General features: G+C 34.4%; 3 protein-coding genes across 3 annotated transcripts; 2 read left to right on the forward strand and 1 right to left on the reverse strand.

Moving 5' to 3' along the window:
- Positions 1 to 7,048: 7,048 nt before the first annotated feature.
- LOC128262626 (uncharacterized) lies at positions 7,049 to 7,732 on the forward strand. The gene is made up of 2 exons (XM_052996995.1): positions 7,049 to 7,186; positions 7,239 to 7,732. Exons 1-2 carry the CDS (start codon positions 7,127 to 7,129, stop codon positions 7,557 to 7,559), a joined length of 381 nt encoding a protein of 126 aa, XP_052852955.1. The 5' UTR covers positions 7,049 to 7,126; the 3' UTR covers positions 7,560 to 7,732.
- A 4,375-nt stretch (positions 7,733 to 12,107) lies between these two features.
- On the reverse strand, positions 12,108 to 12,907 carry LOC128262625 (NPC intracellular cholesterol transporter 2 homolog a). Its single transcript, XM_052996994.1, has 2 exons — positions 12,555 to 12,907; positions 12,108 to 12,468 (listed from the first exon to the last, which is right to left on the reverse strand). Exons 1-2 carry the CDS (start codon positions 12,747 to 12,749, stop codon positions 12,217 to 12,219), a joined length of 447 nt encoding a protein of 148 aa, XP_052852954.1. The 5' UTR covers positions 12,750 to 12,907; the 3' UTR covers positions 12,108 to 12,216.
- A 763-nt stretch (positions 12,908 to 13,670) lies between these two features.
- Positions 13,671 to 17,131, forward strand: LOC128262535 (aspartate aminotransferase, mitochondrial). The gene is given in 6 exon segments (XM_052996851.1): positions 13,671 to 13,871; positions 15,461 to 15,491; positions 15,493 to 15,621; positions 15,688 to 15,789; positions 15,853 to 16,101; positions 16,213 to 17,131. Coding segments are annotated over 6 exon segments (1,275 nt in total). The 5' UTR covers positions 13,671 to 13,803; the 3' UTR covers positions 16,909 to 17,131.
- Position 17,132: the final 1 nt, after the last annotated feature.

The raw sequence follows: 17,132 nt of genomic DNA on the forward strand, positions 1-17,132 counted from the left end.
GCAAAAACCGAAAACTTTGATGAATTTTACAAACACAAATGGAAGTCCAAATTATTGATTAAAAATTAAATAAAAACAAATCAATAATAGAAAAATGATTTGAATTAGTTTAATTGAAGGGAAAAACGAAAACCAGAAATGGGAAATGAGAAATGAGAAACGAACCCCCAAATAAAACGAAGTGAAATGTTTAGCTGGTAAGCAGTGCGTATGAGTAATATGAAAATAAATTCAACTGAATGTGTATAAAAATGACTTTGATGTTGATCTGGCTTTCAAACAATTTGTGAAATTATTTTGGTCTACAATAAAAAGGGGATGTGGAAGGTGAGTTTTTGTCTGATATGTAGGGGTACTTTTACGTACATTAAAGTGTACAAAACAAATAAACATTATTTTTATAATTTAGGTAGTATTTTCAAGCTTTTAAAATGAACACAAAAAAGTTTCAGGGCATTTAAACAAATGAATACTATTTTCTGCACTATTTTGTATGAATTTAGAGCGTTTTAATTTTTTTTAACTGTTATAAAGGTTATGTTTTTGTCATATATTTTGTATGAATTTTAAACATTTCAATTTATGTTGATAAATAATACAAAATTATAGGTTTTTTCATCGCTTATTAGTGGATATTAAACTTTATAAAAACAATTTAAGGCTTAATATGAAATAATAACTAACAAAATGGTTTTACTAACGTTTTAAACACACTTATACAATTAATTTGATGGCCTTGGAATGGTTGAAATTCTATTAACTGTCAACCCATTTGTTGCATAATTTCCTGGCTTTTCGCTCCGTTAAGGTATCTCTTGATGATTATCTAGTGACCTTAGTTTGTCACCATGCCCCATAAAAATGTTTATCATATTCATTAGTGCAAATCTCGTATTGCCTTCAGCCCATAAACATCCGGTGGCAAGGACAAAGCCTTGGACATAATGGCAAGCTCATTGCTTATGCCGAACACGCGCCCAATTACATGGATACTTCGCAGCCATTCCCACAACCGTTTACCCCCTTTTCGGGCTACATAAAAAGAACATAATAAACTAACTCATAAAAGTCAATAAACTGTCAAATGGCAAAACATTTACATCACTTTAGCATAAATCTCTCGCCCTCCCGTACACTTTGGTCCTGTGCATCCTTCGTAAAGTTCTGGCGTATGAAAAAATGGGTGGCATGACAGTCAGGATCCAAGTGCCATTTACATAAGCCCACAAATTCGCCTCAGCTATAAATGATCATTAACGCAATCGGCCGTAATAACTTATTGTATTTTATTTAACCTTTATTTCTGCGTACGCAACAAACAAAAAAATAAAAAAAAAAGAAAATTGTTACGCACCAAACAAAAAATAAAAAAAGAAGAAAATTGTTACGGGTCAGTGAGAATCTGCCCGCAGACGTGACAACGTGAAACAAAAATAAGCAAATTATGGTACACAAATAAATACAACTCATTTCGCTTGTGTTTGTCGGGCAATTACTTGTCTGAATGTGCCACGCCCACATGTGCACTTTTGTAGATTATTAAGACACGATTTATTGGCCATTTTTCAGTCACAACCAAAATAACGATGAAAGTCTGGCTTTTATCGAGGGAAATGTGAAAAGCAGTTTCCATTTTAAAAAGGCTTAAAACTGGTTTAAAAAAAAATTAAAGCATATTATTGTATTATTGGTTTAAATAGATCTAAATGATGTATTTATTTATTTCAAGGTTTTAATTTAATTTATGTTAATTTATGTTATAGAAAGCATTTAACATTTATAAAAAAATACCACAAAACAATAAATAATAAAGGATTACAATCGCAATTTTGTATGCAAACTTTAAGCTTCTATAATTTTTGCCTAAGACATAAGTCGTTTTGATAAATTAGCTTATTCATGTATCTATTTATTAAATTTAGGATAGTGCCACAAAATTCATTTAACATTAAAAAAAAAAGTTTTAAACTCAAATTTTATTTTTAAATTTAAAGCTTCCTTAACTTTGTACATAAAAATTGTTTTTAATTAATAGACTTATTTATATAGCTTTAAATGTTTTAATTACATTTTTTTTTATTTCAATGTTTTTCTTTAATTTATGACATACTTGTATATAATAATAAACAGAAAATATTTGTGTTCAAATTTATTTTCCAAACTTAAAGCATCTTTGTACATAAATATGTAATGACTTGAAATGTTAAATCCCATAAAATACTTGTTCCTTTAAAGTGCTGAAGAGCAATCAACAAAATTTAAGCCGGCGTTGTGTGTTTTGATGCAACGAATAAAATTAATCGGCTTGCCGCAACAATCACTTAATAGTCGATATACAAACGTGGCCTATATCTCGTCCACGCTCACTTTAAGTCATAAGTTAACCAACTGATCAAAGTCGGCCAGAAGTTGCTGTTGCCATTCCCAGTTGCACTTGCAATCTTTCATTATTTATTATTGTTTTTTACTCCTCCAGACGCGTCTTTTGCCGGGCAATTAATGGGATTTTTCATGCACATATATGGGTAATGCACATGCACATTCAGTGGGTGGTATAAAATCAGTAAACATTATTACCTGGCCATCAGAAGCACGGAAAGCAGGAAAGTTTGCCGGTCAATCTCGCCCCGTCTCCTTTCCACCGTTGTGTCCGTAATCGTTTCGGTTTATTTTAATTAAAATTTACAATTAATACTTAATGAGTTGGGCGAGTGACATCGACAGCAGCAGAAACAGCAGCAACTGCAGCAACATCAAATTGAATTTTCCATATAAGACTGTTTGTGTGGCATGTGACATGTGGCACATCAGCCAATGTATATGATAATTTTCCGAAAAGTAATTTTCACCCATACATAAAGGAACTGAGATTTAACATATATATGTATACATATACAGGTATCTAAATAAATATACCCGAAGATATCGTCTCTTTTAGCCGCTCTTTTGGGTTTGTTCTTTATAAATAATTGAAGTCTGTCAGCATATTTAATTGATGAAATAGCAAATTGATGTTGCTTCTAGAAATGCAATGAAAGTGTGAAAGTCGCCGACAGTTTTCCTTCTTAAATATTTATGCTCAAATTGTCAGAATTGATTGCGAAACTCTGAAATTATATTTAGATAATTGAGATGAAAACTGCGAAACTATGTTCAAAGCAAAGACAGCTTTTGTGGAGAAATTTGCCATAAATCTATTTGTCACAGACGGAATAGGATAGAACATAAATTGTTGGCTGTGAATTAAATAAGGCAAATGTGACTTAAACATTTTAGCCAACAGATTAAATTACCTAATTTCTATAATTTTTTAAGAAATTTGAGGAATTTCTTATGACAATATATTGTTATTATTATTATAACAGATATTCATATGTACAATTATTTTTGGCATCTCCATAAGTGGTTTTTAAATCGCATAATAAAATAGCATTAAATAGCGTCTAAAAAAAAGGCAAACTCGTTTAAATCAGGCTCCCTTATAAACGTACTATTTATTTAACCCCAATAATAGTATAGTACTTATGTATAAGCATCTTTACGAATACCATTTACTGTAATACAATCACAGCCAAGCTCTCGTATCATTTGTCCGAGAAACTTTCCGGCTTGAGTTAATCCCTCGAGAGCTTAGTAAAACACACACATGAGCACAACTTTTCTAATTACCATTTGCAGCCTCTACGTTACTTACGAGTACGTCGAAAGTTTCGCATAAATAAAGACCCATTGGCAAAGTTATGAACAAATCATTAAGCTGTCAATTTTGTGCAGTTTGCCGATAGGTGTAATAAATGAATGGCTCATAAGTAATTTATGCCCTGGCAAATGAGACCGAGATAAATTTGAAATTGATTGCGAGGTCTTTTCGTCCATGTTTGTTCGTGTGTGAGCTGATTGAAGTTAAATCTTTGCTGAGGTAACTTAATATTAGCCACATTGAAAAGTTATGAAATTTTTTCGGTCTAAACTTTGCCCTCAGTGTTTGGCAAAAAGGAAAAATTTGGAAAAGCTCTGAACTTTGTCTGGCCTTTTTTTTCCCGTTTTGGGCAATTAAATTGGAATTTTTGTTTTCATTTTTGTCTTTCCTTTCCCCAAAATCACTCAAATTGATGACAGAAAATCTCCTTTCCTGTGAAATCCTAAATGGGTCAGAAATGTCCTTCCTCCATTTTTTTTTCGCAAAACCATCGACATATGGCAGCCAACTATGAAACCCCATTTTCCAGTACTATTTCCCACACTTCAGTGTCATTGTCTCTGCTGCTGCCGGCCGTATATTTTGACATAGAAAACTTTTGCACCTTGTAACGACTTTTTAAGTGCCACCACTCGCGTTTTCCGCAACAAAAAAAAAAACATAGATCATAGAAAGAATGAAATGTGGAGCAAAATGAATATGTAAATCTAGGACTCTTTTGGTAACATGAAAACGAAATGAAACAAAAATGGGGGGAAAAGTGTTGGAAATGAAAATAGATGTGAATATTTATGTGATTTATATGGAAGGACGCCACAATTCTCATATATAGTATGTATATGCAGTGGGTTACTTTTAAAGGGTTGGATTTAAGGGGAAAAGTTGCATATGTATGTCAGTGAGTCTGGGTGTCTTTCACGGCTTTGTCTGTCTAGACAAATGAGAAAAAAGCTTTAAAAAAACAATGTATTTTTACATTCCTGGCATACCATACTTACCATAGTTAAGAGCACATTTAAATTGGTTTTCGCTGCCAATAACTGACCCACGGAATTAATACCAACCAAAAACCCCATTTCCCAACCACAAATAAACATTGAAAACGGCAAAGCATTATGCGCTTATGTACTGAAACCATTGTGCTCGTTTCATTTTACCTTATTTGGCATTTTGGCATTACGCATACGCCGCATGGACCAAAGCATATTAATTGAACAACTCTTCGGGCAGAAATACCACACATCCCACTACCAATTTTAACTTTGTTTTATGTCTATTTGTGTTCATGGCCTTACGGATGGCAACGAGTTTTTGCATCATTCGCTCATTATGCAAATGGTTGCTCTTTAAGTGCACTAAATATTGCGCATACGCCGCGTGTGCTATCACAGCACAAACCCAAAAATTCATTCGGCTCATTTGTATGCACTTAATTCAATATTTTATTTTGATACAAAGTTCAAATTTAGTTTGCTCTTCCGCTGCACTAAATATGCAACGCGGAAAATGTTCGGCAAATTCGAAATATTAATGAGATCTGTTTTTTCCCTTTCACGTGCAACTGTTCAAACAAAGTGTATGATAAAGAGCTGAAAGCAGAGTGCAATATATATTTCTTCTTTGCTGTATTAAAATTAAATATTGATTCCAGAAAGTAGTACCGAAAATGAACGTATTAAATGTTTGCTTAATTACATTTTTGAATCAAAAAGAAAGGTATTATTGGTTTTGGTTTTCCTGTATGGGATCTTCGCTATTTCAATTGCTGAAATACGAAAAATTCAGACAAAATCTTTCTAAAGCATAAAATGTACAAAATAACCTTTAAAAAATAAAACACAAATGCTATTATTTTAGAGAACCGGTTTCGTGGGAATGGCTCTTAAAGGTATTCGAATGCAATTATACTCTGGAAATAACAAAATCCCTGCAAAAGTATTGGGTGCTAAATGAAAAACAATTAAATATAATTTAATTGCTTTAAATATATGTTTTTGTTGTACTTTAATGTGCTATTAAAATCTTTCAATAAAATCATAATTGCCGTACTTTTGCAAATTTTCCATTTCAACATAATAATGATCATAATGCAACAATGACAGCAATGTCTGCCACAAGCAAAATGCAACACCTTTATAAACCAATCGACACTTGTTTTCCAATTAAGTATCTTTAACAACTTAAACAGAAAATGATCCTTGACAAATTACATTAAATTTAAAAATAAAATTTCAGCTTAAGAGTACATTCGCTTTTGTTTATTTGTCGAGTAATTAATTTAAAATTAATTTGTTTTTAATCGTGCACATTGCTGCAAACTGAAACCATCGAAGTGAAGGACATTCCAGGATAATTTTTACATGTGGGCGAACAAATGAAAGCGCAATCAGGTAATCAGGATGCTAATGACATCGCCGGACAAAAGACGGACAGTCAACGAACAATGGAGTTGGCTTCTGTGTCGGGTTGCATTTCAAGGCAAAACGTAAACAAATTATGCTATCTGTTTCGCCATTTGATTAATTGCAATGCAATGCAATTAAAATTTGTTTTTTCGCTGGCGCCATATCATAACTGTCGACATCAGGACTGCAGATTGTTCCTGTTGCCATTTTTTGTCCATAGTTCAGATGACAGCGGGACAAGAAAAAACCCGCTGAAGAATTGACAGCTCATGGCGAGTACCCATCCACCCATTACACATTTTGGCCATTTGCTTGTAGTTATGGCATTCAATGTATTGCCCTGCTGTTAACAACGAATGCCGGCCACATGCAAATAATTAAGATAACTGCAGGTCCATCTGACAGCGAATGGGATTTATTTAAAATGCAAAAACCGAAACACGAGCACAAAAAAGATGCCACTGTTAAAAGTAACAAGGGGATTAAAAGATCGGAGGTGGGAAGCCATTAAAAATATATGCGTGCCATTTTTTGATCAGCCAACCGCAAAGGATATCAAAAGTAAGTTACATTTTACATATCGTACACGGGACTTTAATAAGTATTTTAATACGAAGGTGATCAGAAATAGATAATAATACTGTTAACCAAGTATATGATGTATACTCGAATCGAACTAGTTCAATTATTTTTCAACCTCTATTTTATTATTGGTAAAAAAAAACACTTGCAAACTGTGAAATATTATACAATCATACTGTATTGATCAACTTTATTATTTTTGGCTCAGGAGAATATAAAACTTATTTTAAATTGAAGGAAATATACAAATATAGAACATTACTATTAATATGTATTTGTACTGTAGTTTTAAATTGTATTACCTTATTAAATCTTTAACCTAATAGGTGCGGAAAAGAACTGTGAAATTTTTAATCGGCGTGAATAAAGTACAAAACAAGAAGTTATTTAAAGTTTAGTTAGCCACTTCTCAAAGTCATAATAAAAAACTAATTTCGACATGAATGTCTTGCTTATTTCGATTTCCCTAATTGTCATCTTCGCTCTTGCAACTTCCATGGTAAGTAGGACACTAGCAGATAATCAAATTCAATATTTTATAATATTTAAAGACACCACCGCCACTGCCAAATCCAACCGATGAACCAAAAGCTGCCATTGATTGTGCTAAAGAACACAAAATTCCCATGAAGGAAGCCGCTGGTATTTTAATGGGACGCAACATAAAAAGAAAAACTCAGAACGTCAAGTGCTTCGTACATTGCTACTTTAAGAAATTTAAGGCCATGGATAAGGAAAAGGAAAAACTGGATAAAGTTAAGAACAACTGCGATTCCATCAAGAACAACGATAAGTGCGTGGAGTCCTTTCAAAAGTTAAAATGCTTCCATAAAAGTGCACATAAGAAATTGATCCCTCTTTCATTACAGTAAAGAAATGTGATGTGATCTACATATATATAATATAATTAAAGAAATCCTAAGCAACTTTAGTACGCAATAAATAAATTAAACAGTCAATTCAGAGGCTTAAATTCTTTTTGAAATTGGAGCAAAAATGAATATAGAAATAATTTGGGAAGCGCATAAAAACGGAGTAGTAAATCCAACATTTTGTACTCAATTAAAATATTCCTCGCTTCGATTTTTTGTTTATTTTTAATTCGAATACTTTCAATATTGATTTTAATAATTGAAAGTTTAATTTAAATTGTAACCATGTTTATGAAAATGCTTTTAAATCAATATACCATTTTAAATGTAATATTGTCCACTTTAATTAACATTTTTAATTTTAAATCAAGTAATTTCATATGCATTGTGTTTAGAATGCTAAAATCATATTAATTTCTTATATTTAATATAATATTTTAAATGCAATAGTTAGATATTTATTTTTACTTTTCCATTTTTTTTATCAGTGTATCTAAATGACTTGAATAAAAAATGTATACTTTGTATAAACAATGTTCTGCACTTCAAATTAAATATTTGCTCAACGGTTATGTCACGGTAATGGAGCATAGGATTTCTGGTTCAGTCCGATTTTTCCTAGATTTTCCCTACTCTTCTCATTCTGGCCCTTTTTTCATTTCTCCATCAACTTAATTGGACCAGCTTAGAACTGGACATGTCTTAAGCTATTGTAGCAACTCGGCCAAGACAATCAAGAAATCCCCTTAAAAATGACAAAGCGAAGATAAAGCAAAAAAAATTGAAGGCAATCTTCCTAAACGAATGTAAAAATACAAAAATCTCCCGCATTGTTATCGTCATAATGCTGCAATGCTGACATATGCCACGCAATCAAAAATTTCGAACTTTAACAATTAATCAAGCCATTTCACCCACAGAATTTTAAAGTTTAGAGACCACAAAAAGCACTTCAAAACTAAAACTACCAGACAAAAAATATGAAAACATAGTGCAAATGTAAATAAACATAAAAGTTGGGCTGGCTGTCAGCGACAGATGAAGTAGACAAAAATAAGGCCACTCCTTTAAAGTGGACGCTCGTAATTAACGCAATTTAATGCTGCCGCAGAGTCAAACAAGAAAACTCGTTTTGTGCAGTGACCAAAAAATGACATGGCCAGAACCGGAGAACTCGAATTTATTTACAATGGCAAACCGCATGGCATCGGCAAATTGCTCATATAACATTAACATTCGATTGGGGGCGGATGTTGCATTTTACTTTTAAAGGCAGCGAGTGCAGAAATGTTTTTATTTTTATATTTCACAGACAAAGGGAGATCTCCGTCCGCACATGCTGCTATTTATGCAAGAAATTCTGTGCAGACACAGTGGCTTACGAAAAGAGGGGGTGGATTGTGGGGGCGGTGGCGCCTGGTGGGATAACTCATATCATATGCAACCAGAAGCAGAGATACAGGAAATGCACAGAAACTAAAATAAAATTAGTGGTACCATAGATGCATTCGAATTATATATATTTTAATAGATCTCAGTGCACAAACATTTTTAAAGATTTGAAATATTTTTTGTTAAATTTTAAAGCTTAGTTAAATTTGAACCATTTAAATAATATACGGTTAAAAGCTCCTATTTAAAAGTAATGCATTTAAATTCTCAAACATTTAAAAAAATGAGAAATATGTTATTATTATTATTATTTTTAATTTTAAAACTAATTTTCCACAGAAACCCCTTATAAATTATAAAGTCTTTCAGTAAATTAACCAAATTTTAATTATATTTAAGATATTCTACTATATTTGTAGTATATTTTCTTGGAAATATTATTCTTCTTGTGTACACACATCCGCCTACATTTCTTTTCATTTCCCATTTTTATATTTCCCACTTCCCTTTCTTCACTTTCGCCTCCTCCACACCACCCATCCCTCCCACTTTTGCATGCAGCGTTGTGTCAAGTTTTTAAACGTCAGCTGGGTCTACAGATGGGTATAGGCGGCTGGGATGGGGCTGGGAGGGGGCGTTGGTGGGTTAAGGGATGGACCGGGGGCTTGGCCCACATTTCTTTGCAGTTTCGGACTGCCGTGCTTTGCGGATTCATATGTAAATCAAGTGAAAACATCAGAGGGAGTGGTCTTTTTTTCCATGCAGAGTTGACTCGCGGAAGCCCTAACCGGAAGGTTAAATGAAATGTCATTGGCTAAGACTCTGAAATATTTGCTTAGCTTTAGTAAAATTTCTCGAATAGAATAATTTTTCTAAACACCTTTGTAATTTATTTAACAACTTCAAGGGTTAAAGTTAGGCCTATAAGCCGACTTTTTTATGAAAACAATAAAATGAATAAATTATAGTAGAGATTGAATAGTACTCTCAACTTTTAATAACTTATTTAACTTAAAAACTTAATAAAAAATTATTTGTACTTTAAGTGTAAAGTCAAAATTTTTAAATTAAAATAAAATTACAAACACATTGTTAAATCTTTAAAAATGCCTTGATTCTTGCTTCAAAAGAGACTCGAAATAAAATGCACATATTATTAAATTTTTACATTTGAAAAGAAATTTTCCAAATTTATTAGACCTTTTTTCTTATAAAAAAATAGTTAAAGGTAATAGGTAAGGCTTTTAAGGAGACATTTATTTGAAAACAATTTAACAAATGTTAAATACAGTATAATTGAATAGTCCTCTCAACATGTATTTAAATTTATTTATTTGAAACAAAATTTAACCAAATTTATTAAGCCCCTTGTGCTATAAAAATGTTGTTTTTCATTTAATAAAAAAGTAGTTGGCTCACACGCAAATCTGACGCATTGAAATCATCAATCCTTAAGTTATCCATAAATTTATATGCACATAAGCCGGGATCAAACTATCTTCAAGACCACAAAAAATGAACTCTCGAATAGGAATCCAAATCCGACACCGAATCAGAGTCGGAATTGCATTTCAAGCGATTCGTGGCGCAAAGTGAATGTAATAAAGCGATTTCTTTGCTTAAATGTCCCGGTGCTGGCGCACTGCGGATAATTCTATCTGATGCACCACCCCTTTCTCCACCCCCCTTTCCCCACTCCCCTTTCTCCACCCCCTACACTATTTGCATATGGCCATATGGCTTGTGAATTTAAGTGTGTATGGGTATGTGAGTGGGTGTTTTGGCTGAAAAAGGAATGGAAATTGAGAAAACGAAATGGAAAGCTCTGGCTGCAGTTGATTTGTGTTTTTACTTGGTTTCAGCTGCTATCCACCCCCCAAAATCCACCCAACTCCCCCTATTTTTGCGATGTTTCAGTTGCTTTTTTGGCGTCTTATCAGGCTATTCTTTGTTCGAAAGAACGGAGAACACAAAATGCGACTGCGAACTCTAGACCGTAATCGAAACTGAAACCAAACACTGATGAGCATTGTTTTCAATTCTGATAGAGAAGCTTACTCATTATCTTCGCAATGACACCAAGAAAACAATGAATGTAATATGGTTGGAAAAGAGCGCAAAGATAAGAAAGTGAGTCAAGTTTCAGGATTGCAAAAATGCCAGGTGGTAAGCTACGAAATTGTGATCCAGACGCCTTATCAAATCGCATATTTCATTAATATGAGTCCGCTTATTACACACAGCAAAAATAATAGCAATAATATGTGTATATTTTCTTATTAACGAAGGTCGTTTCATTCATATGGTAATAAACGTAAATAAATACCAACTTATTAGCCTGACAAAAAAAAAATAAGTATAAATTTAAATAAATTATTATTTTTCACTCATTTTATGTTAAAATTATACTCTCTTTACCATACGATTTTTTAACTTTAAAAAATAGTATGGTAAAGAGAGTATTAACATAACATTGTCTTAAATTGTTATTTTTACTTATAGTTTAAAAAGAGTAAGTCAATAGATTTACAATACTATTTCTCTCAGTGCACTAAAGTTTTCCATTGATATAAACTTATCTAAAGCGCAAAGCAAACCGTAGAATATTACTTTTTACAATCGACAGTCAGTCAACTTTTTGTGTTTAGCGAGACTTGGATTTACTGTATATATATATTTGTATATATATGTATATATATAGATATCAGTCGCCAGTTAACATAAATCGTAAAGCAACAGTTTTCTGCTTTATTTCTCTTAATTTTTCCGTCTTCCTCTCATTTTCGTCAAAGCGGAAGATGCAATCAAAGCAAACAAAAGGAAATAACAATAAAAAAAGGCATACAAAAAGAGCGACTCAAAAACACACACAAAAGATTATTCTAAATTAGATTACAATAAAAGAGAAAATTCTGAACTTGAGGTTTCCGCTCAGAGATTGCAGATGGGATTAATCATGCTTAAGCTCTGCACTTTTATAAATTTTATAAATTAATTATCAACTTTTATAAATAAAACCAAGCATAAATTCTTAAAAGTTAATTAGTTTTGTAACTTGTAGCAGGAAAAAAATTGTAATTATAATTTGTTTAAAATTTATATTCTGTGGCTAATGATTCATAATTATATTGTAGTTCAACAATCCAAAACTTGTTATTTAAATTAGATTTTCTTTATTAAAAATTAGTTTACAACAATAAGAGAGGGGAAAACTTCCTTCAGTATTTCGAGGTTAAATTAGCGGATGGGTTTTGCGTTGAACTTGCTACTGAATTTTAGCGGGAATTTCCACGCAAATGATGTCCGCACCATCCTGATCCTGCAGTTCCCATTTGACCAGGACCGAGACCTTCGGATAGGACTTCAGGACGGGAAGGGTGGCCGTATAGCGATAGGATTCACCCTTTTCCAGGGGGCACTTCAGCCCACTGTCCACACAGGCATCTGGATTGGCCAGCGGGAAGGGCATCTCGATGCCCAGGACTTTTCCATGCACCACCGTCTTTACCGCCGAAGCCTATTTGATAAAATGTACAATATTAATAAAAAAGCAAATTAAATATAATACATTTTGTATTTATTCTATTTCTGTAAACCACTCACCTCCTCGGCCAATGCGAAATCGATGGAGAAACTGACCGTCGTGTTTCTCTTGAGGATGCATTCCGCCTTGGTGGTGTCACATCCCTCGATGGCCACCCTCGTGAATTTGCCCGTCTTCGATCCACAATCGCTGAACTCCAGGGCTCCCGCGAAGGCCACCAAAATAGCACAGGCAATTGCCGCGTACCTCAGCATTTTTCGCTAGTTAATTGAATTACAAGGTAAAGAACAGACGATGATTTTTTTTTTTACGACTTTAGTTGCTTTTTCACCCCAAAGGCGCTACGAATCTACTAAATCTTAGAGAACACCAAAGACCAAGGCAAAGCTTCTTCGAGAACTGAAAACAGCTGCGCGCGACGACTCAGAAGTGAAAGCTTTCTCTGCCGATTTATAGCGTTGATAGGAACTATCGATTGAAAAGCATATATAATTTCTAGATTTTTTATTACGTTTAAAAAAAAATACCTTAATCAAAATTTTAAGCCTTTAGTTAAACATTTAAGGTTTTGAAAAATCCTTTTTTCGCTAAACTAAATATTAAAATATTTCTTTAAAATATTAAGTATAACCTGTTAGACATAAAAATCGAATTTTATACTAAAATGTATCTTATCTTATGGCCTACCAAAATGTTCTACAATAGAAATTTTTTATAGCCTACTTATGGGCATCTTATACATCTGTCTAAAATTGTTTAAAATTAATACAATTAATATTTATGTTGACCATTAGCTCATAGCTGCAACTGTATAAACTGAAAACTCTATCAAATTGTAATGTAATTTAGATTTAATATGAACTTTTTAAAGTCTTGAATCATTTAGACAAACTAGCTTATGGACTTACAAAAATATTTGCCTATTTATGGGCAAAACTTTAAAAATATATATTTGTTTACACTTAGCTTACAAAATATTAAGTATTGGATTTAGTTTAAATAAAATATATTAATATATATAATATATATAATAGTATTTTTATTTCTTGGTAAAAAAAGTAGCTTTATTAAGTGAGATACAAGCTAAAGAGAGAGCACTGGAAAGCTTTTCCTCACCCCCACGATATACATATATCGATAGCAAGCCGGGAAAAGCTTTTTGCTTTCGACACAGCCTCGTTTTTGCAAATGCCGCACTAAAGTACTTTAGTATTCTCTTGAGGCCAGCTGCGATTGGCAACGATATTTCGCAATTACAAAATTGCTAATTAACGCGAAAGATAGTACAACTATTTAGTGCATTTAACAATGTCGCAGATCTGTAAGCGCGGTTTGTTGATCAGCAACCGATTGGCGCCCGCCGCCCTCCGCTGCAAGTGAGTAAGAGCGAAAGGGAGGGCAAATGTGGGGTAGAAAGAGAAAAAGAGCCGTCGAACACGTTGCAGATGCAGCGGTGTCATTTGCCAAGGTCATTGCAGTTGCCGGTCGAAATGGCACACAAAAAACGTACACTTATTTGTGTTTGTTTTCTCCATTACTGCATAATTTGTTTGCCCTTGCGAATTTTTTTCTACACTATCTCTGTTCTCCGGATTTATTGTTATATCAGCAACAACGGGTGCTTTATATTTCATCATCATTTTTTGTGAGCGAATCTAAAACAATTGCTATTTCCAGCTGTTTTTATCTAGACGGCTAATATTTGAATACGTTTTGGGTTCTCTACCATATAGTATATGGGGTAATTTATTTTTAAAGCCAATTTCATGACGCTCCATGTTATTTTTGTTTTTTTTTCTTACGCTTGACAGAACATCTAAAACCACATGATGAATAGGTTGGAATATAACGAATTTAAAATACTGTACAGATAGTTTAAACACTTTTTATAAATATTAAATTGAAAATATTTAACGAATCTTTAAATCGTAAAAGCTAAGATTTTATTATACAGTGAGAATAATTGGAACTCAAAACCAAAGTAAACATTTTTAAAATGACATAATGCTTTTTAGGTATTTTTATTTGTAAGTTTTTTAATATTTCTACAACAATTTTGCAAAGAACATTTAAGTATACAGAATTGGCAATAAAAATAAACTACAAATAATTTTAATACACCAAAATTGTTAGGTTTATATCGACTTTTTAACCACTGCGGGTGCACACAAATTAGTATTGTCATGAGCAGAATTATTTGGATGACCCTGAAAGATATTTATAATGCATGGAGCATCGACCCGGCACAGCGAACATGCCAGACGAAAAGAGCGTAGGGTATTCGTGGTCATATCACGCTTTTGTCGCGTGCTTTGATTTTTTTAATGGAACTTCTTGAATTCTGGGCGGCTTGTTTTATCGAACTGCAGAAGGTTTGGGAATAAAACAAATCAGATACGAAGACAGGTGGCAACTAATTAAAAAGTTTAATCAATTTTGATATTTTCCACGATTTATTAATATTCTGAATAATGAGAAGGAGAAGAAGAACGGGAAGCCGGCTACGTCAGCAAACAATCATCGACCTTATCGCTGACGTAGGCTTTAATGGATCTATATTGTGTATTTTGTAAATCGTCGACCGAGTTCCCATAATAACATGTTTACAGCTGATAAGAAGGGGGGTCTAAAATGTCGTTGGTGTTAACAGTGGGGTTGAAATCCAAGAAAACCTCCAGATGACTTTCAAACTTTAGTCACGAAACCGAAATGATAAATGATAGCCACAAGTGGCAGACGTGGTTGAGATAACCCACTAAGCAGTTTTTTAATCTACCAATTTAATTTAAGCCAGATAAGAATGTAGTGTACGATTATTCAAAGGTCAAAGGTTGGGGGAACGGAAGTGCAGATTAGTTAAAATGTGAAGTAACTTTTGGGATAGTAAAAGAAACATTCTAGGAAAGTAATTTAAATATTTTTTTGATTTCCTATTTATAAAAACTACGTTTTTTATTTTCATCAGATCAACATGGTTCACCGAGGTGCAAATGGGTACCTCCCGATGCCATTTTGGGCGTCACAGAGGCCTTCAAAAAGGACAAGAACCCGAAGAAGATCAACTTGGGCGCTGGCGCCTATCGCGATGACAACACTCAGCCCTTTGTGCTTCCCAGTGTGCGAGAGGTGGGTTTCAGAACAATCGAAAATATAAGCCAATAAGCTATATAACAATATTTGTTTAATAACAAGGCCGAGAAGCGAGTATTAAGCCGCAATTTGGACAAGGAATACGCCACCATCATCGGCATTCCCGAGTTCTACAATAAGGCCATTGAGCTGGCTTTGGGCAAGGTAAATGTTTTCTTTATAACTTTGAAATTGGTATTATACTAATAAATAAACTTGCCGTTTTAGGGTTCCAAGCGCCTGGCCGCTAAGCACAATGTCACCGCCCAGTCCATCAGTGGAACTGGTGCCCTGCGCATCGGAGCTGCCTTTTTGGCCAAATTCTGGAAGGGCAACCGCGAAATCTACATCCCATCGCCATCGTGGGGCAACCATGTGGCCATTTTCGAGCACGCTGGTCTGCCGGTGAATCGGTATCGCTACTACAACAAGGACACCTGCGCCCTAGACTTCAGCGGTCTGATTGAGGATCTGAAGGTGAGAAAATGAATTATTATTTTTTTATAAATGAAATATTAAATGTTGGATTCAATAGCTAGACATTTATTTTTTATTTTATTTTTCTTACCAAAATCTTGAAATCCCCAGAAAATCCCCGAGAAGAGCATCATTCTCCTGCATGCCTGCGCCCACAATCCCACTGGAGTGGATCCCACTTTGGAGCAGTGGAAAGAGATCTCGGCGCTGGTGAAGAAGCGCAATCTGTACCCCTTCATCGACATGGCCTATCAGGGATTCGCCACCGGCGACATTGATCGCGATGCCCAGGCGGTTCGCACTTTTGAGGCCGATGGTCATGACTTCAGTTTGGCCCAGAGTTTCGCCAAGAATATGGGCTTGTATGGCGAGCGTGCTGGCGCGTTTTCCGTGATTTGCTCCGACGAAGAGGAAGCTGCCCGTGTGATGTCCCAGATCAAGATCCTGATCCGTGGTCTCTACTCGAATCCCCCGGTTCATGGTGCCAGGATTGCCGCCGAGATCCTCAACAACGAGGATTTGCGCGCCCAATGGCTGAAGGATGTAAAGCTGATGGCCGATCGCATCATCAATGTGCGGACCCAGCTGAAGGACAACCTGCTGAAGCTGGGCTCCAGCCAGAACTGGGATCATATCGTCAACCAAATCGGCATGTTCTGCTTCACGGGCCTGAAGCCCGAGCAGGTCCAGAAGTTGATCAAGGAGCACAGTGTCTATCTGACCAACGATGGTCGTGTTTCGATGGCGGGCGTGACCAGTAAGAATGTCGAGTACCTGGCCGAGAGCATACACAAGGTCACCAAGTAGGGTGGAATTAACAGTGGAGATCGAAGTAGAGATGGAGTTTCAGTAGTACCTAATTATCGGCACCTGAACGAATTTTCTAGCACCAACGAAATCGAGAACTCTAGTTAAAACCAATGCATTTTGCACACTCTCTATCTATATCTCTGTATATAAGCTAAATGATCTGCCCTTTTTTAAAGTAAAGCATTTTAAATGTTAGAAAATACAAACGGATTTCAATGAAC

Source organism: Drosophila gunungcola, unplaced genomic scaffold (genome assembly GCF_025200985.1).
Source record: "Drosophila gunungcola strain Sukarami unplaced genomic scaffold, Dgunungcola_SK_2 000001F, whole genome shotgun sequence".
Lineage (NCBI taxonomy): Eukaryota > Metazoa > Arthropoda > Insecta > Diptera > Drosophilidae > Drosophila > Drosophila gunungcola.